The 25,132-nt window shown below is 35.2% G+C and overlaps 1 protein-coding gene across 1 annotated transcript in view; it reads left to right on the top strand.

The window, feature by feature from the left end:
- Drgx (Dorsal root ganglia homeobox) overlaps positions 1–25,132 on the top strand; it is a 33,798-nt gene continuing 8,666 nt past the window's right edge. Inside the window, exons 1-3 of the mRNA XM_015316997.2 lie at positions 1–1,029; positions 18,454–18,748; positions 22,626–22,831. Of these exons, the coding sequence (XP_015172483.2) occupies positions 18,664–18,748; positions 22,626–22,831 (291 nt within the window). The 5' untranslated portion in view covers positions 1–1,029; positions 18,454–18,663. The remainder of the gene's footprint in view (positions 1,030–18,453; positions 18,749–22,625; positions 22,832–25,132) is intronic.

Raw genomic sequence — 25,132 nt, 5'->3', positions numbered from 1 at the left:
ACCGAGAGAAATCAGAGACCACGCCTTACGAGCCGGTCGGCGCCTGCGTGGTTCCGCCTATCGAGCACGCTTTCCTTCGTCAGCTATCGTCCGCAGGGACGATGATATCGTCCGTGACACCGTACGCGAACGCACTACCGAGTTGGATCCCATTCGTACGGATCTCATTCGATCACGCATACGATCTTTACCGAGTTGTTAATATTTTTATTTGCATTTACGATCTATAAGTAATTATATTTAGTTCGCGTTCTAATTCTATTAATCGACGGTATAGATGTACTACACTTTTTTTTTAAGATAATGTATAGTTCTTTTTTTTTATCAATTTGCTAATTGCGAACATTGAACTTCGATATACTGTGTGAATTATATTATTATCTAATAACAAGTAGAGGCATCTGCTATCTCGAGAAGTCTTTATTGTTGTTTATCATCTGTATGTAGTCCAGGTGTTAGTTGATAATTGGTTATCATCCCATCGAAGATGCAAAGAGATCCACGTGAGCGACTTTGTTACTTTGATATCTGAAGATTATTTACATTGGCACACAGCTGGCACTACTTCATTCAAGATAAAACGTTCTACGAACTATCTATGATCTAAAGATTCTATTTCTGATGAAAGAAATGTTGTTAAACGTTACGATTTTTCAAGAAACTGTAAGATTATTTTGCAAATATTCTTTGAAGAACGAATTTGAACGATCCGAAGAAGATCGAAAGGATCAATAGAAGATCGAATTCGGTGAGTGACGATTACGAAAATACGAGAAATTCGAGGAAGAGATTTTAAGTACACGCGGACTGATTCGCGCGCTTTCGAGCGCCATTGGATTCGCGCTAAGGGCGCGAAAATCCTTCTAGTTCCGCAAACTTGCGGAGGAGATCGGGAAAGTGTTGTTCAGTCACGAGTCCAGGATTCTCACCCCCGGAGGCGGCACCATCTCGCCCGGGGGCGCGGGGCCACCCGCGAGCCCTTCTTCGGGACACTATCGTCAACAAACGCACAGTCCACCCTTGGTCAAGGTAAATGAAACTTTACGGTATTTTTATTTTCTTTTTTTTTTAAACGAACATTTTGATTTTCTTTATTTATTTAAATGAGAATTTCTTTATTTTTTGTGATGTTTTTGAGATAAGTACGTGTTTCGGTATTGTCCGTCGGATTCCTTGAAAACTGTCATGAGAAAACAAAACTCAATCCGTCGCTATAAAACGCCACAAAATTCCTCCAATTTTATGTTCGCAAAGAGTCTCGTTGCGCGTTCATTCCCCAAGAGATTGAATAATGGTCCGGAAGAGACGCTCTTGCTTTCAGTCTAAATATAGTCACTTTATTCATGTAATCGTAACGCGTAGTTAAATCGTTGATTTTATTCAAGTCTATGCGCGAAACACGGTAAGATATTATTCTTGATTGAGATTATCTACATTCAATATTTTTTGAGACAATTCATTATTTGTGTTTGAACAGAATATTAGATATAATTCTTTGAAATAAACATGATACGCGCGATATCCTGAAAACGTTTCCTTTAAAATCACATAACGATTTTTGCGGAGTGAGAGAAATAGGAAACAAAAGTAGGAAAAAGAAAACAATAAGAAATAAAAATAGTGATAAGAAAGTATCATGAGAAAGGTGATTAAAATGGATAGAAAAAAATACTGAGTCTAAATCAATTATACTAGGATGTATCCTTTTAAAATAAATGCGATACAATGCGGTAAATATTATCGCATTGAAGAAAAACCATAATCCCTTTTAATAACGTGAAGATTTTTATAAAGTGTGAGAAATAAAAGAGAAGTAGTAAAAACAAAACTTTATGAAATAAAAATAACAACTTAAGAAATACATTAGAAAGGAGTGGGAAGAGGGGAGGAAAGAGTTACAGATTCAAAATCAAGGATACCCATATCTTGTTAACGCAATACGATAGGTATCGCCATGATAAAAAAAGGATATTCATTTTTTCTCATGATCACGTAATGACAAGAGGATTTATATTGAGTAGAAGAAATGTGAAGAGGGAAAAGTTAGGAGAAAAAAAAGAAAATTACAAGAAAGAAGTAGATTGAGATGCGACCGAGGACAAAGTGAGAAGAAGAAATAACGAGAGAAATAAAGAAGAAGAAAAAAGGGAAAAAAAAATAGAAAAATAAAGGGGAAGTGAGGCTTACGATGATGGGTATAAGGGCGGTTGTCGCGGCTCGTTTTCGTCAGGCAGCAGAGGGAAATCCCCCGGGGTGCCAGCCGTGCGGCAGCTGTCTACGGCGAAAGCTCTCCTTAGAAAAGAGAAAGCTCGTTGGAATTTAACACGGAACGATTCTTACGCTTTTAGGATTCTTATATTTTTCCTGATATGTTCATCTTTCATTGTCGGATACCACTCGACTAACTCATACGAGACACCCTAAGATTATTCTTAAGATTATTTTAGTTAATGCATATCGGTTATTGATTTCAAATTATCAAATAAAAAGAAAGAAAATAAACTATAGAGAGAAACGTTTGTTGGAGGAAAAAGGGTCGAATGGTGATGCAATTAAGAATATTCTGATTAATGCGTACCGATTTTCAATTTCAATTCCAAATAAAAGGAAAATAAGTATTGAGATATACAATATCAACAAAATAAGAATAATTGGTTATCGAGTTTTCGCCATAGGAATAGCATTGAAAGATTTAATGCGGCCCTGTTTAGGCACACGCGCCAACGTCCGATATTTTCGTTGTGATTAAGCTCAATTCACTGTTTCTTTCTCTCTTTTTCTCTTTCAATAAAGAAGCAAAGCTAAGGAGAAGACGTCGCGCTAAACTGCCGCAGCGTTGTTCGCTCGCGCTGTCTGCCATCCAATCCTGCCAACTTAACCTCATTAATAAATTAATTAGATATTATTGTGTTGGCAGCCAGGGAGGCAGCTGCGGGTCTCAGTCTCTTCGCTTTCTTCTCTACGTTATTCTCTTTCCTCTGTCTCTCTCTCTCTCTTTCTTTCTTTCTCTTTCTTTTATTTTATCTTCACAACCGAACGAACCCGCAGATGATGCTTAGAAACCATGTTCGCGAGGTCGAGACCCGTGACGTCATTTTTTCTCGGGACGACAATGCGTCTATATGCTTCTTCTGCCTATTTGCTACCCGCACATTATTTTTTTTTCTTCAACCTCTTGCGATCATGATCTTCAGCGTTTCCCTTCACGAGCTTTTAATTTCCTATTATCACTTTGAAATCGAAATCACGTTTAAATATATATGTTTATTCAATTATTTTTAATATATATTGATATATAGGGTCTCTCAGTATGTTCACGCCGATTTATAAATATATTTTTTAATATACATATATTTTTTTTTAATATACATAAATTATATTTAGTATTGAATTATCTGGAAAGTTCATGTTGATTTTGATAAATATGTATTTATATGAAAAAGAAAGATAGAATATAGTTTAATAAATCGGTACGAACTTTTTGGGGAAAAAGTAAATCAATGTTTATTAAATAAAAATATACAATGAGTGAAGAGAATATTTGTACCCGCTCCCGTTGTAAATTTGATATAATTGGTATTTGTTTGTAATGCGAAGTTTCAAAATTCTTAGGTATACACATGATTGCTTATTTTAGAGTTATTCAATTTTTAAATTGAGATAAATTTGATCACAAAAGAACATTTCATTCTTAGAGGGATATAATTTTACTTAAATGTGATCATAAATTAATTTTACAAGAGTATTTTTACCTATGTAAGATGTAAAATAAAATACATTTATTATTTTTGTAAGTAGTACTTGATTTTCATCATATAATGCTTTTGAGACGATTGGATATATCTTGGGATAACACACTTTTTGTTCATTTAAGTAAAATTATATTTCTCTATCAATAAAATGTTCTTCTGGAATAACATTTATACTAATTTAAAAGTTTAATAATTCTCAGCGGCGCTATGGTAATATTGGATAGATATGAGAAGGTCTTCGTAGAGAAATGACTCGAACCCAGAAAAGGAGAAATAAAAAGATACATTAATAATACTAATGTAAAATATATTACTGTGTATAAAAATTGTGATATATTGAATTATAAGCAAATATTGATTGTTTTAAATTGGCGAGTACAAATACTTCTGGGACTAACAACTGTATATCAATTTATGTAATTTGTGTTCGATGAACGATAAAGTCTTGACGATACTAAAGTGATCAAGTTGGAAGAATTAGATTGCGTAGGAAAGAAAAGGTCAACACTTAGCGAAGGTCGTAGAGCATATCCTGGTCAAGGAGTCGCTAGTCGCGTTGCTGCTCATTACAAAGTAGCATAGCGACTGGTAATGACAAAAAGCACATGCAGCATTATCATTGCGGAGTGTATGGCATTAAACTGTAGGGGGCCAGGATTAGGATGTCGGCCATTACCGCGCGTCACTGACCGTTTATTCTACGCCGTGCACAGTGTGGTGACTTCCTCTAGACGCGTATGTATGCCTACATAACCAGAGGATGAGGACATTCGCGAGGTCGCCGTGAGCAACCTCACAAATCACACTTCACCTTTCTATATCATACGTTTTTATTAGAACGAATTTCTTCAACCTATGATTACTAAGTTTTTCTTTTTTTGTATATAAAAATTACGAATTAAAAGTTTGTCTACGATAAAAAGATTTTTCTACAAAAAGAAAAAGAAAATAGCTTTTCGAGGGTAAAATGAATTTTTGTTTAAACTAACAACAAAACAACAGATAACTAAATTGACCGATGTTCGGCAAATTTAAAACGATATTACCTAGATATTATATATATGCACAGATACATATTCATATATATTTATACTTATATACATATATATATATATATATATATATATATATATATATATATATATATATATATATATATATATAGTGTTGTATAGCGTACCAAGAGAGGTCTTTTACATGCTAACGGCTCGCGTAGGCGTAAAAGGGAAGAAAATTAACTGTAATAAGCAAATTATTTAATATAAGGAACGCCGGCACGGTCTCTCGTGCATGCAGATACATATTACAGTTGGATACAATTTACAATTTACAATGTAATTCGTGGATATAACAATATCACTTCGAGCAGTGGTATCAAAATGTATTTGCATATCGAACAAAATTTATGATATTTTAGTGGTACGCCCGTTACTCCTCGTAAATATAATTTTTCGCGTCCACAAGGCACCGCGTGACGTTCACGCGCGCGCGCGCGCCAGCAAAAGAAAAAGAGAGAGGGAGGAAAAGAGTGAGAAACATTGAGGAGAGGAGGGACAAAGTCGGAAAGATATTTTATCTCGTACGCGCGAGCCGGGGTTCCTGTCGGAAGATGGAGAGCGATTTTAAACGACGTAGGCTAATTTCACGATTGGAAGTGATTATCACGATGATTGATCGCCCCTAAGCACTCTGATTGCCCTTAAATTGATGTAACCGTGTAGAGAGATAGAGACGAAGAGACGAAGAGAAGAAAAGAGATGTAGAAAGAGAATGAGAGATATAGAAAGAGAGAGAGGGAAGGGAAAGGGACAGAGAGAGAGAGAGAGAGAGAGAGAGAGAAATAGAAAGAGGGGGAAAGAGAGTTATGTTTGCATCTGCAATTGGTCATTTCATTCCCGCGGGTATGTTTGGAAAAACTTTCCGTATCCGGTAACGTCGGGAACACCGAAATTGGCCCTTAATCGCGGTGGCGCCACGCGGCCATGAATAATTGGTCGCGTCAGGAACGAATTCGACGACGGATAATGCTGCAATCCACGAATCGGCGCCTATCATTTATTCAATGGCTCGTAGCTGGTCGCGGCCGAAGCCGTGGATTTGCAAATAGCATTAACTTGCGCCCGCGCGCTACCCGTTTGCGTACGTGTACGCGGGAGCTAGTGGGAGAATAAAAAAAGAATGACTTCAAAATGAGAGAGAGATAGAGAGAAAGAGAAGATATTTGCGGTCGAGGATCAAAGCGTAGCAGCAATTTCGTAGCGTCGTCACCGGGGCTTCTTCCTAAATAGCTTTTTTCCTCTCATTCCTCCTTCACCTTTTTTTTTCTTTTCATTCTTTTGCTATTTTATATCTCATTAATGTAATTCACCATGGGGTATGGTGGTAGATGTTTAGTATAACGCTTTTGTAAATAAATTTTTCTAAATTTGAGATAGTTCTCAAGCCCTGTTACATCTGACGATTTATTATTATTTTATCGTAAAAATAAATAAAAGAGAAAAGGTAAAAAAGATGATCGTTTTGATTGGATAGTTGTATCGATCTATCGATAGATCGATCTATCGTAATTCGATAGATCCTAACGAAGAATATTCGATACTTTACCGCCGAGCTTCGCTCACTTTAACAAACTTCGTTTCAGTTTTTCTCTCGCGTTCCTACGTATCCACCAAGGAACACCAGGGGGGAGAAAAAAATAGAGAAAGAGAACGATTTATATGCTCTCCAATTTTCCGTTCATCCTGCATACCGAAATAAGCGGGTTAACGTCGGACGAAATAGAATTTCTATCTGGACGATTGCCTGTTCGATTCTCTAGCTTGGACAGTCAGTGCAAGAGATATCAAGAAAAAAGAGAATGTAAAAAAGAGGAAGAGAAAGAGAAATATAGAAAGAGAGTGAAAGAGAAAAAGAGAGAGAGAGAGAGATAGAATCTAAGTCACGATTGTCAAATCGACGCGGTCAAGTATAAAACCTATCGAGAAGGGTGGGGGGGGGGGACTCCTGAGTTCAATAAATTACATGATAGCATAGAACTCCTCCTTTACCTACCCTTTCCTCCATTTCCTATTTCTCCTTCTTCTTGAAGGAATAGGAGGAGAAAGGGATGAAAGAGGGTAAAGCTCGTTCGCACGAGCGAACAACGTTGGCGCGAATTCACGCGGATGAAAGGGCACACGCGATACGCTGTACTGGACACGCCTGCTTTCCTCTTTTGGGCTGCACATCTCGAGTGTGAAAGAAGAAATAGATTCTGGAATAAGTTCGAACAAGGAAAGCAAGAAAGAAAGATAGAAAGGAAGACAGAAATATAGAGTTAGTTGTAAGGGAAGAAAAGAGAAGGTGAGAAGGTACAATTTTTCTCCCTCTTTCACGTACATACACACACATACATGCGCGCGTATATATATATACAAATACAACAGACATAGACACACAGACACACAGACACATAGCAAGTACTTCTGTTTTATGCTTTTCGACTTTTTCAAGATTTATCCTCGACGCTTCCTCGCTAAATCGCTTTCCGGGCTAAATTTACGGTCGGGCAATAATATAGTAGCGAACTGGTGTGCTTGTATGTGTGTGTATATATACCGCATATATACCCGTATAAGGATGTAAAGACCTAGGTACATCGTTCGTAGGTAAAAGTATAGGTAGAAGCGAAAAGAGGAAAGCAGCTCCAGCGGTCCGAGTAACGGGGAGGCTACATTCATTCTCGGCACGTTCCCGGTTTCTGCTCTAGCTGACTGACTGCTTCCATCTCTTCTTTCTCCTCCTGCACCGTATCTTCTTTTTCTTCTTCTTCTTCTACTTCTTCCACTTCTTCTTCTTCTTCTTCTTCTTCTTCTTCTTCTTCCGTGGCTATCTTTTATCTCGGGAGCCACTCACACCTATGTAACTTGCCACCCGTTTCGCCTTGCCGGTTTCACTTTATCGAACGCCCATTTCTTTTGTTCTTAAAAACAGAAAAAGAGAAAGAGAGAGAGAAAGAGATGGCTTCATTTTCGAGGACTCCCATGGCTCGAAAAATCCTTAAGTAAATGAAATGAATATTTTCCGATATTCGATTCTTACAATTAGAGATAAACGATTGGAAATTAATCCTCAGAGACTATTTTTATTTTCTATAATTGATTGAGACAATTTGATGACGAAGAGAGAAAATTAACGAGCCGAAGAGTTGTCGTGATCTGAACGATTGCTAGGCACGTGACCGAGTCGTATCGTCCACGCTGAGATTCCTATGAGAAATCCTTTTCCTTGTTGGACCTCGGGATAAGGCACGTAGAATTGTACGTTGGGGGAGAGAAAAAGAGAGAAAAAGAGAGAAAGAGATAAAGTCGACACGGTCGAATCCAATCGTCTAGGGGGCGCGACGTATTGGATCAAATTGGCGCATATCAAGAGAGGTGGGGTGAGGGAGACAATTGGAATATAACGGATCCAGATCTCGTCTGGCACCCAGCCGTTTCCTTGGCTAGTTCCTTTAGAAATGGTATCTTGGGAATAAAAATGGGAACTGAAACCCTTCGTTTGATTCAGTCTCTTGTTTTTACTTTTTCTTTCTCTTTTTTATTTTTACATTCCTAACTATTATTATTTTTTTCTATTAACTGATACTAACGTATCGATACTTATTATCTTTATTCGCGATGATGCTTAATTTTATTCAATTTGAAATTAACACATTAGAAATAGATTAAAAGATATCATATTTTTCAAATATCAATTAAAAGTGATAATTTCAAATGATTTTGAATTTAAAGTGTTAAATTATTTTATAAATATTTTATCCGCTTGCTTTGATTTGCTTTCTTCTTTTTCTTTTCATTAAAGTAATAATAATGATCATTGATTTACAAGAGACAAAAATTAAATTACAAATGTCTGAAATAAGAAAATAATTGACTGCCAAATAGTTAGGAATAAAATTCATTTAATTCGCAATATAATATGTTTCGTTACTCATAACATTAGGAGAATAAAAGAGGACAGGTTCTACCTCTTGGCAAAATAACATGCTTTCCCGTATAAAAACTTAACGGTAATGTTTTTTTTTTAGTAGCAGTTGAAAATTTTGTCGTTAGTTTTTGTGTTTTTTTTATTTGTTCTTACACACATATATAGCAAAGCATAATTTTGCCATATGTCCTCTTTCCTTGGACATGTCCTTTTTATTAGACCTTTAATTTCGGTCTAGTCGGTCTTTTTAAATATGCAGAAATATCAGGATTTTTACTTTCTCCACTTTTGCTCAAATTATTATTAGTATTATTATTATTATATTAAAACGTAAGAGAAATTATTTCTTTTCATGTAGTTGTGCGGTAGTAGCGGATAGGACTTATCCACTAATCCGATAAGCATTTAAAATTTCTGAAAGTAATAATATAAAAGCTTCATGTTGTAATTGATTTTTAATTTTTATTTTTTTTTATTTAAAAAAAAATGTATTACAATTTGTTTATTTTCATCAGGAAAGAAAGTAAGACTTATGCTGTTTTCTATTAGAATGTGTATAATTAAAACCTAATGAACCTATAATTTAAATATAATAATTGGTCTTCTTTTAATTCTCTTTTTCTTTCTTTATGAAATGCCATTTTGTCGTATTTTGACAAAAGGAAAATATGGTAACCCTAACATAGCATGTAGAGATATTAATACGTATATCTGTACATACATTCTCGATAAAAGTTTACCCTTGTTCGAGGTACAAGTACGTTCAAAGCTGACTCTACCAAGCGACTATGTAAGCGTAGAATCAATACGATCCTCCTCGTTCGGTGCACCAATTGAGCTCGTTGAATCTGTGCCCCGAGCCACGCGGTTACGTATGCCTAGCGCGACGTACATACACGCGCTCGCACACTCGGGAACGATCCATTTGCGATCGATGAACGCATTGGAGATGTGCGAGAATGAGAAAGAGAAAGAAATAGAGAAAGAGAGAAAAATAAAGAGAGAGAGAGAGAGACATACACGCAACGTAGCCACCAAACAAACTCATCCGTATAATTGGCAAATTGACAGATTAATTGAATCAGTGCCGATGCTTCTTCGGACGGAGCATCTCGTTCTCGTTCGATTGTATCTCCTCGATTAAGCTACTCGTCATGATTATGAGAGTTCTAGTATCTCTAAGCGCCTGTTTAAACATCTAACTAGAAACATAATCAGACAGTATATTTACAATCATTTACAATATGTGATCATAGATTTAAACAGAATTTAATGAAACCAAGACCTATATCTTTGATTATCTGATATTCGTATTAATTGATTATAAAGATTAGAAAAATAATAATTTTATTAATAGGTGAATCTAATTTTCTATGTGTTAGGAAAGTAACAAGTAAGAAAGTATCAAATAAAGTTTAACTTTTCTCTTTATTCGATTCCACCGCATTGCACACACACTCGTCTCGATACGAACGCACTCGAGCGAGCTTTTACGATATATATATACGTACATACGTATCTATTCACTTGACTTTTTTTTTCTGTTACTCTCTTTATTCCCCTTTTTTTCTTTCTCTCTTTCTCTTTTCGTAGAGTCCTCTTGCACGTTTGTATATACACACTCGACGGTTGACTGGTCCGGGTCTGTTCTGTTCTGCTCTGCTCTGCTCTGTTCTGCTCTGCTCTGCTCTGCTCTCTTAGTTCTCCGAGTGGCTCGTAGCTTTCAGTTTATTTCCCGCTCATCCATTTACGTTTGATTTATTCGGTTTAGCGCGTACGATCACGAAAGGCAACGCCTCGATAATCCGTCTGCGGCTGACCGCGCGATCCTCGTTGAAAGAAACGCGTGCGTAACCATTTTCGAGCTCGCCAATGATCTTGTTGCGTCCTATAATGGATATTGTTTAAACAAATTAATCGACTCATGCGTTTATTCATATCTAAATAATTCGAAGGACCACATGAATTGATACGATTATCATATATATATCTTGTTAGTTAGTCCATTTGATCGCTCATCAAACTTTATTATCTTTCGTAACGAAAATTTGTTTAACCCTTTAACCCCGCTTTGTATTATGAGATCATCACGGATATGATAATATTATTTTTTTCCATAGAACTGTTGAATCATCTCTGACGTGACACTTCGTTCACAGTTAATCAAACAAATCACTAGCAAAACAATTGTTTATTGAGAAATTCTTCTAAAATTAAACGCTTAAATATAATATATTTACACGTCTATACTATGAAAAATTCAATTAGTGTTTATCAAGAACAAATGAATTCGAAATCAATAATAAATTAATAAAACAACTTGAAAATAATTAGACTAACTGTTTGAACTAAATTTGACAAAGATGTTGTTATATAGATACATACTACTCTTGAGTATCGTGTAAACGTCGTCAATAAAGCATGAGTTCATTAGCTCCGTATGACGATCGTCGTCCCATGTCATTGTTTTTTCAAAACAGAATAGAACAAAGGGTGGGACGGTACTCGTAGCACGATTCTCGTGTTAGAGAAGGAACTACGACGTGTCCGGAAGGGAGGGAAGCAGGATATCGTGATGTTTCCCCTTGGAATCGTCGAGAGCGCGAATGCACCCGCCCACCCTTTTAGAGACTTCTAAAGGGCAGATATTCGCAGTGACATCGAACAAAGTGATACTTCTTTTCCCATTTCTCTCTCTCTCTTTCTTTCTTTCTTTCTTTCTCTTTTTCTCTCTTTAACCACCTCTCTATCTGCTCTAGCCCATCTACGTGTCTTCTCAACAACTATTTATCATGTACCCTCCTTTCACCCTCTCAATTAAGAGTTTATATATACAGCCAAGTATCGTGAAAGAAACGACCCAACCGATTTCGTTGCGCTCGATGGCCCGAAAGGTCCAGTTCCGCTTCCGGAAGTGTCTTTGCTATTGAAGCTGCATTTATGACCCTTAAATATCCTCTATTCTCCCCTAGGAGTTACGATAAAAGCTCTCTCTCTCTCTCTTTCTCTCTTTCTTTATCTTGCATCTACTGTTTTCATTTTCTCTTAACTTAATCGCTCGTGAGAGAAAAAAAACTACGAAATACGAATAAATCGAGAATGTCAGTCTTCCAACATTACGTTTTCAAGTATGAATAACAATATGAAAAAATGAATATTATTTTCCGTTACATGAATTTGATAGTTCGAGGTAGTAAAAGCAACTGAGAAAAAAAACAAAAAGAAGTAAAAAGGAATATATAATACATATACATATATTCGTGCTAACGTCAACGTAACGATCTTCTCCTTTACGTCCGCGTAATTTTCAGGACTTTGCCTTTAAACCAATAGTAAAGGGAAGGTAGGAAGGAGGGAGGGAGGGAAGGGAGGAGTCAAGGGGTTGCTCGAACGTGTGCGAGTAAAGAGGTTAGGGCACGGGAGAGCAATACCGCATGCAAAGTTAACCTCCATTAAATGCGTTAACTCAGCGACGAGCATGCTCCGATGCGCTTAACCAAAATACATTACACCGCACTCGACGTGCTAGGGAGGAGGAGAGGCGATATATCTATATCGTGTAAACGTATGCATGTGTATCTGTGTGAGTGTGTGTATTTCGTTATTCGCACCACTCGATAAGTAAACTATATTGCGATTAATCAAAATACTTTTTCCTCTTCTTCCTTTTTTGTTTTTGTTTTCGTATTTTTTTTTTACTGTTCTATTTTAACCACAAAGACAATTGATATTACGAAAGAAATTATTTCCTGATTGAAATTTCTTCTCTATCTAACAATAAGTCTATTACTAAAGTCCATTAGAAAAATACTGCTGCGTCATTTGGTAGAGGCAAAAAGCATATTTGCAAAAGTTAACCCTCATTGTACGCGTTTGACTCGTAAGAGTAGGACGCGTTTCGATATGCCCATACCAAAATACATTAGACACTGTTCTCTTCTCGTCGTCGTCGTCGTCGTCGTCGTCGTCATCATCATCATCGTCAGCATCATTATCATCATCATCATCATCATTATTGTTGTCGTTGTCGTTTATGAAGAAGACAAGTATAGAGTGAGGGACGATCCATATTATTCTTCCTTCTAACTAATTGCTCGTCGTGATGGTCGAGACGAGATGACCGAACCGCATATATTTACCCACAGTTCGTTTCGTCCTCGATTTCTCTTCAATGAGACGACATAGCGTGCTCTTAACCTTTTAACCGTTCATGCCGTAATATCATTTAAGAAGCCAATGTATGTACAATTGTGTTATATACGGCGCGACGCGTGTACTTTTGTATGCGTGTCGTCGATATATTTATAAAGATACATATATGAGCTATTTTCTTTTTTTTTTTTTGGTAAAAAAAAGTACCAAAAGTCACTACTTGTCTAAAAGCTTTTTTATTAAAAAAAAATGATATTTCAGTATCATTTAAATGAAATTGAAACCTAATGCATTCTGGAGTTAATAAAAAATTAAACATAACTTATATTAATATATATATGAGAGAGAGAGAGAGAGAGAGAGAGAGTCAATTTTTATATTGGTTATGACAAATTTTACTTTTCTTATAATAAAATGCTCTTTTTTGCAATAAAATTGATATCAATTTAAAAGTTTAACAATTCTAAAAAATGTTTTTGCGTAGAGAAATTTTTAAATATTGCATTACAAGAAAATATTGATTATTTTAAATTGACAACAGTGATAAAAATACTTCTATGACTCACTCTATACACATGTACACGTTTCGTAAATGATACAAATCGTACGTACTTTTCTTTTCATCCGCAAGATCATCAAATCGTTAAGTTAAAAATTGAGCCCATTAAATTCGGTGTATATATATAATACTTCTTACATCATATTGAAAAAAATATGGTACCTGATTATATAATAATTAAAAGAAAAAGAAAAAAAGAATTTCAACGATGCTTTTTTGGTGTCCTCTTCTCATTACATAGCCCGTTGATCCCGCATATTCTGTTTCGTCGAATGGGAGCGAAGGGCTCTCTTAATTTACGAGAGAAGATGCTTATTAAATTGTGTCATCCTCGAATAAGGGCTAACGCGCTGCATCCAATTTGTGCTGCTTAATTAATTCTCTCCAATACATCACGGGGACCGACCAATAAAGAAACCAGGACCCGACTATGCCAACGAGCGACGATGCCACCACAATATTGTCCCTAATGAAATCTTCGTTAATCGTGTCTTCTTCTAGTTTTCTAACGCACACAATGATGATGATAATGGTCAATTGAATGCTCAAGAATTTTGAGAAGTTTGCGAAAGAATTTCATAAATTTTAATAGAAATATTATTATGTATCAGGTTTAACAATTAATTCATTGTCTTGATATTAAATTCATTACATCAAAATCGCCATTTATTTTTCCTTTAAAAGAAGGATCAAGGTCATAGAAAATAACGAAGACGACATTTAAGACTTTTGAAAAATAAAAAATACACAATTAATTTATAAATAAACACTAAATTTGTTTAAAAGGCAACAAATTAACTGTTACATTGTGTAGATATAATATTATGTGTGTTTTTATTCTTGTTGGAAATTCTTTGATGATTATAATTTTAATGTTGGCTTCAGTAACGACATCGATTTTTTCTGATCGAATATAATAACGTACTTTATTGAATTGCTCTCGAGACAATGTGGTAAACAGGGCGAGTTATGCTAACAGGATTTATTCAAGAATTGATGGAGATGTATTGAGTTAGGCATACTCAGCTTAACAGCTCTAATCGTACATTATATAGTCATCGCAGCCGCAACGTACTTACATTATTATCAAGCCATACACTTGCATATGCATATATGTATATATTATATTAACTTATTTAGTGTAATATTCGTATTATGTAATACAGTGTGGATAACGAATCGTTCTTTTTACGATCGCGTGATTCCTTCTTGTTGTTTCTTAATTTTTTTCATTTTATTTTAAAGTTCTCACTTCTAAAAGTCCCAGACGAGTCATATCTTTATGTAACTCTTACTTCAATTATGGGCTGCGGCATGTGCATCGACTTTCTTTGGTATGTGGCCATGCGGTCGCCCTCGTAATTCCGTTATTCGTCTGGTAGAAAAGAATATGTCAGCAATTGGTGCAAATTGAGATAATTTAATGGAAAACTACATTTTTAAATTGAGCAATTACGTCGATTATCCGAGCGCCAATCACAGTGCATTGCGAGGCGAAGAACTAAAGCTTTGCGTTGTGAGAGTATTTATTAGAAATAGATTTTGTTTTTCTTCTATTTTTTATTGGAAAATAATTTACATTGAAATTGTTGATCTTGATCGTTTATTTTTTAATACATAAAATCGAATAATTTTATCTTTGGAAATAGATAAGATCGACGAATTATCGTGTAATTGTCGAAAGCTTTGATCTAACGTGAATGACAGGACGGAAAGCTAATTAAGAAATTATCGCCTTTAATTGCGATTCGTGCTATTTGCGCAATGGCGTGGCGGTACAACGCGCGCTATTGTCGTCGCGTGCCGAATTATTGGATGTTGACGTCATTGGAGCCACTATTGTAAGCCGGCGTCCCTTTGTTCGTAATTGCCGACACCAATTATACAATTAACAGTGCGTCGTAATGAGCACTGAGAATCATACGCTTTTGCTTCTTTGCCGATGCTTTTCGTAAAAAGTTTCGCACTTTCGTTTATTGTTTGTCTTTCATTATTTCTAATCTTTCCACGATTGATTTAAATATAAGACAAAATTTTGAAAGGGAGAAATTAAAATTAACATCAAGAAATAATAATATAAATAATAATAGTATTTTATTTATTAATTATTCATTATATTTTAGATATTTTAATCAATAAGAAGATTCTTTCCGTTTAACGTTAAAGGTTTTTATAAATAAATTGATTAAATTCTTATTAAATTTATATGTTATAATTACTATTAAAAGATATATCTATTTTTTCAGAATTAATTTAAAACATAGAAATTTTTTTCCCAATATCATTTCCATAATTATTTTAATAATCGAAGTTATAATATAGATAAAACTAATTTAAACGAATTTGTTTATAATTCGAGATTTATTTAAGGAAGTAAAAACGGTATATTTGTAGACTAGAAATGCGAATTTTGGAAGGATGAACGTACAATTTTTGATGAATAAAATTATTTATACATTTTGTGGCATACAATTTTGTGTTGACACTGTCTGTGTTCAGTCGAATTCTACTATTTGAAAAATTATGCTGCGATCATCAGGTTCATTCATCCCACTAATTATTATGATTATTGTGCGTTTTATTTACTTGTATTCTGCAAAAAAGTATTTATTTTGCAACATTTATTCGTTAGTATTTGAAATTGGGAGCTTTGGGAAAATCTGTATTTAAAAAGTATTAAAGCAATGTGAAAAACCACTGGTTAAATGTATTAAAATTACAATTAAAAGAATAAATAAAATGTATCGAATTTTTTCAGTATAATTCCAATATTAATAAATTTTATTCTCAAAATATTTCTATAATTATTTTAATCATCAAAGTTGCGATAGAGGAAAGAATTATTCTACAAAAATTTGTCCATCATTTATGAATTACATACTTGAAAAAAGAAATCAAAACATTTTTTTTCAGATAAAAAACGCGAAATGTTAGTATAACGAATGTGTAACAAATACATTGCGTGCGTCGACGTGTAAATAGTGCACGAAAGGCAAAGTAACCGCAATCCCTTCGACCCTTATGGCTCGCGTAGAAGAGTAGTAGGAAGCAATCGGATGATCGCACAATAAAACACTGGCATAATGTTTCGTCCGGGTGGTTGAACACCGCAAATACATCTTTCGACCGCATGCTGGTCTATTTTGGAAAGGGGATACCGCGTTCCCCTAGACTTTCGAAACTGAGAAAAAGAGAGAGAAAAAGGGGCAACGATGTTGGTGGTAGCCCTGACAGTATTCGCTCTCGTGCTTGAGGGACACCCGTAGGCGCCCTTCGTGGATTAGCTTCGCTACATTTCGTCCCTTCTGTCGGTGCGTATGTTCCATCGTTATGCATCTAAGTACTACTAAGTCGATAGTGTAAAAGCAAAGAATGATGCTCTCTGACGTTTGATTATAATCATTTTTGATATATGAAATGAAGTTAAATATCTGCATTTTACAAAGATTCAGAAGAAAATCATATATTTACTTATTTTATGTTTAAAAAAAAAACATAATTAAAAAAAAAGAAAAAAAGATATGAATTTGACATATGAAAAATAAACAAACAGAAGTTTCAAGGACGAATCTGAGTCTCGAGGTACTTAAATTCGTCGTCGCGTAAAGTTGCACGGACGAAACGAAAATTGCTTGAATTTCATTAAGTTTGGCAGCAATTACTTTTGATGACCGACACGCGAACGTAATTACGTTGGTGCAAGGGTCTGGAGGGAGAGAAGGGTAATAATTCGCTAATATCAATTTCAAATTTCAATTAGTATCATCTCGACATCCGCCTCTATCTCTGTTCCTGGACCCCACAGGAGCACGCCATGATCTAAAATTCAATTTGTCCCTTCGTACCCGAAGCCGCAAAGAGAGAGAGAGAGAGAGAGAGAGAGAGAGAGGAGAGAGAGGAGAGAGACGAGAGAGAGAGAGAGTTGAGTAGAAGAAGAGAGAGATATGTAGATATATATTGAGATAGCAAGAGGGGGATTGTTATAAAGAGGGGGCACGGAAACGAGATATGGATATGTATGTATATACATGGTGCCTGAAAAGACTCTAAAAACTTATATTTAACTTATATTTTTTTCATTTCTCTTTAATTTTCTCGTCAACGAGGTACCATCAAATCTTTCATCCCGACAAATTTAATAAATTCCGAATTAATGAGTCCTTGCGATAAGAATTTTGTTATTCAAATTCATAGTAAAGTTTTAATATCGTCTATATTTGATGTTATTGAAAATAAAAATGAGCTTGAGATAAATAATTCGTAGAACGCTATAAAGGCAAGATTAGACTAGAAAAAAGCGAATATAGTTGGTATACGGTGGTATTCATTCTAAAAAAAACTCGCGTGCACGTTCTGCTATTATATAAAGTGAGATACGGCCCTGTAGGCACGCGCATGCGCGACACACATGCCGACCTATTATAAATTGATAACTCCGCCGTTTATTAAGTTCCACGACCGATGCCCGCTTAGGCAAAGAGCCCTCTCTCTATGCTCTTGCTCTTCGCGTTCTACCTTTCCCTCTCTCGTTAGCAAAACTCCAACCCCCCACCACCACCGTTAGAGATACATACATTATTTATTTACGGGAGTTTACAATCCCTCTAATGGGGATCGGCGTAATCGGCCATCCAGCCATCCTCTCTCTCTCTCTCTCTCTCTCTCTCTCTCTCTATATATATATATATATTATATATATCTTCCTTTCTCACTCTCGAATTTCCACTCATCCTGTTCTTCCATTTTCTCAAACATTCACTTTTTGTCTTTCTCCTAATCATGTTTCAACTCCCCTACTTTGGAAAATCGCTCGTCCGTATAAGCCTAACTCTAAGATTTCCAATTCTTTTTTTTTTCTGAGAGAAAAAAAAGAAGAAAGAAGGATAAAAGGACTCTTCCTTATTTCTTACGGAACGTCACTTCTCGTAAATTCATTAATATGAACATTAATTTTTCTGAGAATTTTTCCACCATAAAAAAGAGAGAGAGAAGAAGTCAATTAGAGAACCCGCATTGTTGCAGATTGGATCTGTTCACGCGCATCAAACGAACAACCATCAGCATCAACATCTTCAACAACAGCAACAACAGCAGCAGCAGCAACAACAACAACAGCAGCAACAACAAACGCAGCAGTCGTTGCAGCAACAACAAACGTCGAGTCAATCGCAAGTGCCTGGTGGGGGAGGGGGTGGAGGGCCGGGGGGTGGTACGGTGGCCAGGGCCGGAGGAATGTTCTGCTACCACTGCCCCCCTGGTCTTCCGGCACCAAGACTTCCACCATCTTTGGAGTATCCCTTCGCACCGACTCATCCTTGTAAGTTCAATTCCTACATTTTATATTCTTCTTTCTCTTTATTTCACTTTATTCTTTATATCTAACATTTGAAATGACTCTAAATTCAAAAAAGAAAATATGCTTGAAAAGCCAATGGCATTACTACCATTGGATGTTATTTAATTCGATAAATATGACGGTATGATTATTCACGATAAAATTTATATCGCAGGGGTTGACTTTGGAGTTTATGCGACCGTAGGAAGGAGTTTTACATTTTTCAAACGGCTCGAGTATCGCACGCATATTCCACCGTCCCTCTTAATTCTCCCAAGAGTGTCTCGACTGTTCTGTAAAAATATGACTTTTCAATGGCGATTTAAAGGAGACTCGAAGGATATGATGTTGATGATAAATTATGCAAGATGATAGAAGAATATTAGAGGAGAGAAAATCGTGTTGGAAAGTAGAGAATAAATGTCTTTTTTTGTAGGTATGCATGTATATGTTTATATATACAGAGATGTATACGTGAAAGAGGGAGAGAGAGAGGGAGCGTGAAAGAGAGAAGAAGATAGTGTTACCGGATTGATTGTGTGGCACTTGCTCTGGCGGAACACATCGATGAAGTTACATTACCGACTAGACCGAGTTACGCAAAGTGGACGCTACAAACTGGACGGTCACTAAACTTAATTTGCACTTCGAACCAACTTCCGGTTAAACCGCGTCTCGACGGTAAAGCCGCCTGCCTGACGAAACTTCGACAGTAGTTTGCTTATTCACTGATCGTTTTCCAAGTCGAATTCCATCTTACTACGAATAAACTCGAAAACTCAAAGTCGTTTTACTTTCTCTTTTTACTTGAGAAAAAAGAAAGAGAGAGAGAGAGAGAGAGAGAAAGTTTATTGGAAAAACTGAGCAACGAAAAAGTGGCACGATACTGTAATTGAGTTATTCTTAGAAAAGGATGTTACTTTCTTGAGTTAATTATTTATGCTATTGCTGCTGTGATTTCGAAACTTTCGAATAATTCGATTTGTACGTAATCGAGGAATAGTATATGATATCTATAAACCAATAAACTTAAGCATAATAAATGAATGAAATCGAATATAATGAATAAATGTAATGTTAGAAAGTGAATGAAAATTGATATCTAATAAAACTCAAATGTAAAGATTGAAAGTAACGAATTAGACGTTAGTTTAGAAAGAGGGTTGTATGTAGTACATGAGAAATATTATTTTCTCGTGCAGACTCGTTTTAAAATAGAACTTTAGAAGGTTTTCGATGGAGCGTCAGTACCGTATGCGGTGGATGATTGAACAAATGACCTCGACGGAGAGAAAAAGAGAGAGAGAGAAGGGGGAAAGGAGGGTGGTGGGTGTCCTCAGGGACGTCCGGGCACCCTTCCAACTCCCTGTCCCCCCGTAGCCAATGCTACAGACCCCTCTTTGCCCCCCGTTGGGATAAACAGATTAGGTAACTACGTGATAAGTCGGTAAGTGGGTTCACTCCGGCCCACGGTCCAGACCTACCGACATTCGCTCTAACATCTAACTACCTCGTTAGTGTCATTAGTAACGGTCGGGGTGTCATTAGATTTAGTTCTACGTGTAGTTTTTCTATGGAGCATTCTCCTCTCTTTTTCTTTATGTCTTTCTCCCTCTCTCTCTCTCTCTCTCTCTCTTATTTAAGAAGTGAATGTTGTTTGCAATAGTTTCTTGATAGAAACCGTGACTTGCAAGGAATCTTCGCGAAGACCTATTTGATTTTTTTCAATTCGAATTAACGTGATTAGTTTCTAAATTCTTAGGTAGATCGTTGATTGAAAAATCTCTTGGAAGGTAGAAAGGTACCAACTAAGTAACTCAAAATCTAATTTTTGATGAAGTAAAAGAAGAGAGGCATAAAAGTGGATGAGGCTGGTAAATAAATGTACTGGTGTCCCAAACTGAAATCCACTCAAGATCTTAGATTAGAGTCGGGCGAAGGTAAAGCTGGGATCCAGACAACTCATACAACTCATCGAGAGTCGGCTTAATCCAATTTATTAGTATACCCGGAGTCCCGAACGGAGTCGGCTCTTGCCAACGACTTTTGCACTTGCGCGTACTCCTACACACACACACTCTCTCTCTCTCTTTCTCTCTTATTCGTCGTCTACTTGACGGTATCTTCTTTCAACGAGAAATAACTTAGATAACTTGGATCAAACATTTTTTTACAGAGTCGTATAATTTTGCAGATTTACTTGTTTCTTTTCTTTTCCTTTTTTTTTACCTCTTCATATTACCTACCAGTTTTCTTATTCTGCTCTACTATGATTTATCCCATAGTCAACGGAAGACAAAAGGTTAGGTAATCCTTGAAGAACGATAAAAAAAAGAGAAGAATAATCGTCATTGCACATAACCATCCAACAAAAATCCTTTTTATTCACGTCAAGTTTATGCGTTGCTACGTTTTCATTATGCTTCATTCAATGATTTATCCTGGTCTGCAGATAAAATAATCAAAATCAAAGCAAATTCAATGATGTAATATTGAAAAATATTTTGATTACGTATTGCAGTTGAAAATATTCTACAAGGGTGATTGAACTATTAGTTCTTTTTCTCTTTTTTTCTCTCTCTCTTTCTCTCTGTCGGTACCTGGAATTTCGATCCTTAATACAGCAACAATTTGATTGCTACTTTATCGAATCTATTTTCACGTATAATATAATGTTAAATCTTCTTTTCTCTTATATATACATATGTTGATGTTACTCAGTAACACTTTAAATATGTTTTCCCAAAAATATGAATTATTTCGAGTAAAATTTAAGGTTTTCACGATTTAACCGAATTATACAATTTAACACTGACATATACATTAACAAGAACTTTAAATGCAAATCTACAATGATTAAGAAATCAAGAAACATGTGATATTTGTCGAATTTTTTTCGATAGTTAAAATTATTACAATCTTTTTGATAACATATTACGGTAAGTTTTATTTTCATTTAATCGCAAAGTGACTTTATTTTCCTGTAATTTTATCATACCTAAAATGAAGATAACTAACATAAGAGAGAGGGAGAGAGAGAGAAAGAAATAGAAAGATAAAGAGTAGATAGAAGAGAGAACGAAATGGCATGAATTTTTATGAGTTTAGGAAATTAATTTGTGTTTTTCGTTAAGCTTTGGCTTAGCGCTGTGGTAATTAATTGCGCTGATTGCTTTGCATCATTGATGAGCGGTTCCGGGTTTCGTAATATCCATTCTCTCTCCCTCTTTCTCTTCTACCTATACTCGCTAATGTTTCTACCTCTCATTCTCTTCTATTCGTGTTTCTATATATCTGTAGGTACGCTCGAAGCTTTCGGTAAATCGCGTATTTTGGATTTCCGCGCTATACAACACAACCCTTTCGTGTAATCGTCTGGAAAATCTAAAATTGAAATTGATCGGGGGAACAACGTTTCTCTATAGATATTAACGAGGAGAAACATGTATCACTTTTTAATTAATCCCTTTGATAATCGGATCGATCACTTCCATATAAATACCTAGTACATACATACATATATATGAGTTTCTTTTTTTAAATAGTATAAGTCGAAATTTGAATAAAAATTTCTTATTATAACTAGTGTTAATATAAATTTATTTTAATTCTCATTGTATTTTTAATGACAAAACCAATACAGTATAATATCCTTAAACAAATTTGTTATATAAAGTTTCATTTAAAAGTGCAATTCCAAAAAGAAAAACTTATTTTTCTAAAACATTTTTATTAATTGTTATTTAATAGTAAAATTTATCTCAAAATAAGAATTAATAGATTTATATATCACTTTAGAAACAAATAGGTTATATAATATAGATAGATAAAAATGATCCGTTTATTTTTTTGATTTCAGATACCAGTTATTCGGCTTACCATCCAGCTTTGCACGGAGTCGGTGAGGATTCTTTCGTAAGAAGAAAACAACGAAGGAATAGAACGACCTTTACTCTCCAGCAATTAGAGGAACTCGAATCAGCTTTTGCACAGACTCACTATCCAGACGTCTTTACGAGGGAAGATCTAGCGATGAAGATCAACCTTACGGAAGCAAGAGTCCAGGTGAGTTTTTCTTTCTTTTAAAATTGCTTATAAGTGAAATTCACAAAATGAATACGAACAAAAATAAAATATTAAGTGTAGCAATTAATTCAGTACTTTAATATTAAATTCATTGTATCAAAATCGGCATCTTTCTTTCGTCGAGATAATCGGCAGTTGTCTGATTGAGATAAATTATTATTAGCGAAAATAATGAAAACTAATTTGAAAAATAACAGTTATATATTATAATAAATTTCTTTAAAAGGTACCGAATTAATTGCAACTACCTAATAAATGAAAAAAGAGTTTGGTGATTATGTCTTTGTTTATGGTGCACATAAGTACATAGGTCATTTGTAATTTTATTCCCATAACCGTGTCAGCGCTAGCCGAAAGAGAGAAAGAGAGGTAGAGAGAAAGAATGAATGAAAGAAAAAGAGAGAGAAGGAAAGAGAAACAGAGAGAGAGAGAGAGAGAGAATTATAGGAAGAAGCAAGCGAGAGTCGCACCCCTTAGCCCCATGAGGCATACTGACACCCTCGACCTGACGTAATCTCCTGACAGAGTAAGCCGGTAATCTCTGGGATTACTTTGTATTCGCGGCAACGTCCTACCAGCCATATTTACTCCTGCCGCGGTAATTCGCTCGGAGAATCCACGCAACAGCACCGATTCCCATTTAGAAAATCCTTTTGCCTTTCCCAGATAGATTGATGTTTTTCCTTACCTTCTCAGTATATTACCATATACCTTGGTGTGGTCAGTTTGTTTTCTTTTTATTTATTCATCGAAATCGTAATAATGGGATAATTGAATTTGTTTTAACACGTGATAAACTGTGATTAGCAATGATTGTTTATTCTTATAATTGATGAGTTATAGAGTTGTAAAAAAAAATCAATAAATTATTACATTGAATAAGGTTTTATCTAAATTGTACAATAACACAAATAAATTAAACAAAATGAAAAATATAATAAGATTATCTAATGAGACAATTATTAATTTAATCTTTAATCATTAAATTTTTATTGTAAATACTAGTGATTAAAATTCTATTTAGCTACGAGGTGTGTTAAAGCAATATTAATAAAAATGGTGCTAACCTTCTTATACTTTTTATCATATGCTATTACATATTTCGTATAATTTTAGCTTTTTTTTTCCCTACCAACAAAATCCATTTTAATCCAACTTATTTTCAACTTAGTAGCAACCAAATGCATTGTCAAGGGATACCGCGGTGTTGTATAACGAATAAATTCCAATGAAATAAGTACATTATTATTACTCATAAAACTTTTTAATAATTTATTATTATATAAAGCTTATAATAATAATAATGAAAATTTTATATTGGTCTACGGGTTACGACCTTACGAAAATTCTGTAGTAATTTTAATATGTTAAAAGGATCGAGAATAGATATTTCCTAAAAAAGATTTTCTCTTGCGTCAATTTAATATGCATTGTACAGGGGAGGCTAAAAGCCGAGAGGTAGATCCGATAGAAGTATATACAATAGACGAGACAAAGAGAAAGAGAGAGAGAGAGAGAAAGATAGATGCAGAGAAAGAGAGAAAGAGAGAGAGAGAAAGAGAGAGACTGAGAGAGAAGCAGCCATGACGTAATTACGGCGCAGACTCATTGTTTCATTAGCAAAGACAAAGGGAATCTGGAATAATGGACAAATAGGCGCGTTTATGTAGTGCCTGTCCTCCTCTTCTACTCCAATTAGTACCTCCTAGGGGGTGGAGGGGGACTTCTGCATCGTTGAGGCACGTTCTAAAGCGCTCGAATCGCGTACACGAATAACCATTGCACACTCTCGCGCCCAGCATTTATTCAACCTTGCATCGCTAGTTTACGCTTAGCCTTACCCCCATCATGCATCTGTGTATATATGTGTGTGTGTATAGTATTTGTCTCATTGTTTATTTCTTCTTTATCGTATACGAAGTATAAATAAATTTAATAGGAATCTGATTAATGAAATTTATTTCAAAAGAAATTATATTTTTCTAATTCAAAAAAATGGAAACACGAAGATAGTAAAGTTCATTTTGAGAGCTTATTTGAATAATTTCGTAATTATGTACAAATTAAATAATATGAAAAAAAAATGAAAAGTTAGAAGATCTGTACAAATTTGTAAATGAAGTTTTGAATATCTAATTGACAGAATTTTAACGATTACTTTTAATTCTTAAGGCAAAAAGAAAAAAGAAACATCATTCTTTAAAAAATGTAGTGTTTTGTTTTTTGACGTTAAACGACATGATCCTTAAGAGCAACAGTAATCACAGGACACTTTTAGGC

The sequence above is a fragment of the Polistes dominula genome, unplaced genomic scaffold (genome assembly GCF_049000335.1).
Source record: "Polistes dominula isolate Pdom_NZ unplaced genomic scaffold, Pdom_raw_medaka contig_77, whole genome shotgun sequence".
Lineage (NCBI taxonomy): Eukaryota > Metazoa > Arthropoda > Insecta > Hymenoptera > Vespidae > Polistes > Polistes dominula.
Note: the sequence above shows the minus strand (reverse complement) of the source record. Positions and strands in the feature narration are given on the sequence as shown.